The sequence below is a fragment of the Epinephelus moara genome, chromosome 16, assembly GCF_006386435.1.
Source record: "Epinephelus moara isolate mb chromosome 16, YSFRI_EMoa_1.0, whole genome shotgun sequence".
Classification (NCBI taxonomy): domain Eukaryota; kingdom Metazoa; phylum Chordata; class Actinopteri; order Perciformes; family Serranidae; genus Epinephelus; species Epinephelus moara.
This window is the reverse complement of record NC_065521.1, coordinates 25,309,937-25,312,642: the sequence shown is the minus strand read 5'-3', so window position 1 is coordinate 25,312,642 and position 2,706 is coordinate 25,309,937. Positions and strand designations below refer to the sequence as shown.

The 2,706-nt window shown below is 39.7% G+C and overlaps 1 protein-coding gene across 1 annotated transcript in view; it reads right to left on the bottom strand.

The window, feature by feature from the left end:
- Positions 1-2,706, bottom strand: part of b4galnt1a (beta-1,4-N-acetyl-galactosaminyl transferase 1a) — a 29,185-nt gene that overhangs the window by 16,819 nt on the left and 9,660 nt on the right. The window contains exons 4-6 of the mRNA XM_050065886.1: positions 1,303-1,409; positions 1,114-1,151; positions 825-1,005 (exon numbers count right to left, since the gene is read on the bottom strand). Coding sequence (XP_049921843.1) covers positions 825-1,005; positions 1,114-1,151; positions 1,303-1,409 — 326 coding nt within the window. The remainder of the gene's footprint in view (positions 1-824; positions 1,006-1,113; positions 1,152-1,302; positions 1,410-2,706) is intronic.

Genomic DNA, 2,706 nt, shown 5'->3' with positions numbered 1-2,706 from the left:
TGCTCCGTACCTTGTTTGCTGTGGTGAAAATAAAGGTCATTACCAACTGTTCCTGAGCACCTGTGTACTGCATTTGGGTCCATACCACACCCCTCTCAGTTTGAGATTTTTGCTGATAGGGATTACTTATACAAACATTTACCTCATTATTTGAAACTTTGGCCACATTTAATATCAACATCCAATGTTGCAACGATATAAATATGACAGAAAATGAACACAAGCATAATATGTCCCCTTTAACCCATTACCATAATGTCTGTTGAAGTGGAAGCAGACAATGTTCTTCTGTTTTAATGTTTATTGCACTATGACGTGGCTATAGAAGAATGATACCATTAGCATTTACATTGGTTTCCTGTAAGCTTTGCTTTTAATGCTGTCTGCCACAGGATCTGAAAATGAAGAAGCTTAGGACGGGCGGATTCACTGCTTAAAGAAAGTGTGACCACTGACCAACCAAAACAGAAAGACAATAGCACCTTTGTTTTCCCTGGTAGCTCTTGGTTGCTATTCCAAGTAACCATAGAGTAGTATTAATGTAAGTTCTTTGCGGTTACAATCCCATCCCCCGTACCAGAAATGGCAGATGTTGGAACAATCAACGGAACTGTGGTTGCTCAGCTCTGAGAAAAACAGAAAGCGATGCCAACAATAATATCTCTTGAAATTCTATGGAGATAAAGTTGAAAAATGATCTGTTTCCACTTCAATAATTGCTTATTGGTCCAATTTGTTGTGTATTACCACTGAACCCAAGGCTTAATAGGTAAACATGACATTTTACTTTTCATATTGAGATAGTATCCATGTAATAACTTTACCTGTGTCTGCTGTCTTCGGATGGAAAACAGTGTTTGTATAAGTGACACACTGCAGCTGCCCGTTTAAAGCGGAGAGACTGGGACTCGACAGCGTCATGTGCTTCTCCCCTGCTCCTTTAACAGAAACCTTGTCCACTGTGGCAGCAACATCAAAAGTCCCCAGGGTTGCTGTCAAATGCACCTGTTGCAATAATCACATGGTTTTGGGGAAAAAATAAACACAACATTTAACATTTATACAAAAGTGGGTATGTTAACCACAATCAAAACGACAAACTGAAGAAATTACCGTATGGTTTGATCCTGTTTTTTCTTTAAGACCCAAACCTATGGAAAGAAAGCAGTTGTTACTGAGGACATCAAGATGGGATGATGGTGACCAATATACTTAAATAGCAAATGAAGCACTAAAAGCAGGTAAAGATGATTTGTTTCAGCTTTGATATCATGTGTAGCATCATGGTAGATATGCTGTTACCAGGAATGATGATCGTTTTGAGGGGTCGCACCTCCACACCCTGGGTAGGATACTGAAGAGGACTGTTGGCCTCAGCAACGATAAGCACATCTGCAGGATTGTACGACCTTTACATACAGACATGGAGAGGAAAGTACCTGCATTGCTTCGTCACTGTGAAATAAACACCTATTTATTTACTTTGAGTACCTAATTTATGTCAGGATCTCTCACTTTATTAGTGATCTAGAGGTACTGCATTAAAATCAGTATCAAGTAGCCCATACGTTGAATTGATGAAATCTTGTTACCCTTAAGTTGTACTGTGAGATTTTCTATGACCTGTATGAGAATAAGCTCTGAAATGTGAAGATTTCCTGCTTTTGTTAGTTCTCTCATTGCGCAGGCCCAAAGACTGTTGAACTCATGAGCCCCTGAACTCATCACTTGATACTGTCACTGATCTGTATTCCTTTTTACAGTTAGGTTATTCATTTGCAATTACTGTCTACAGCAAATTTCTGTTACTTTCTTTTATATTTTATTTATGTTACATTTTATCCCAATATTTTAAAGGTCTACAGTGTGATTTAGTGGCATGTAGTGGTGAGGTTGCAGAGCTGAAGCTTCTCTGGTGTGCCAAGCGTGTAGGAGAGCTACAGTGGCCGGCTCGAGAACGAGAATGGTTCCATCTAGAGCCAGTGCTTGATATGTCCATTCTGGGCCACTGTAATACAACATGGCGGACTCTGTTGGAGAGGCACATACATTCTCTCTCTCTCCCTCATTTTTTTTTAACTCTAGTAATGTCCTTTTCATACATATTTTATTAGCATTGTTGGTAGACGTCTCAGGTCCATGATTAGATGACAGCTTCTCTGTAAAGACCCTTTTTCCACTGCACAAAAAACTGCTAACATCTGGCTTATTTAATCAGAGAGGTTACAATTGGCATTCACACCCACGGCATTGATAGAAACACATCACATGGGTGAACGTGCTAATTTTAGCCCTGTGATGCAGTAACATGCCACAACAAAATACTGTCTGTCTTAGTTTGATGTTTGAAGAGACTAAATATGAGATATATAAAAAGTAAGCACCAGTGCTTAATTTGTAAAATTAGAAGTAGGGGAACACTTTGGGCCTCTGAGAGAGCAGTGTTCCCCCACTTCCAAAAGTGGAGGAACACTTTTTTTAAGCGGCACCCGAGCCGCCTCACTGCGCGACTCCGAATGGAATGGTTGTGACATCTAGTGTTCCAAAACTGGGACCCACGGTACGATAGCTACCAGTGACAGTATCACGGTTCTGAGTAGTATCAGGATACCACGGCAAAAATGAGGCAGATGTGCCTTTTGTCATTTATAAAAAGATAAATCACTTTTCTATAATACATCAATGATATTTCAATGGAATAAATTA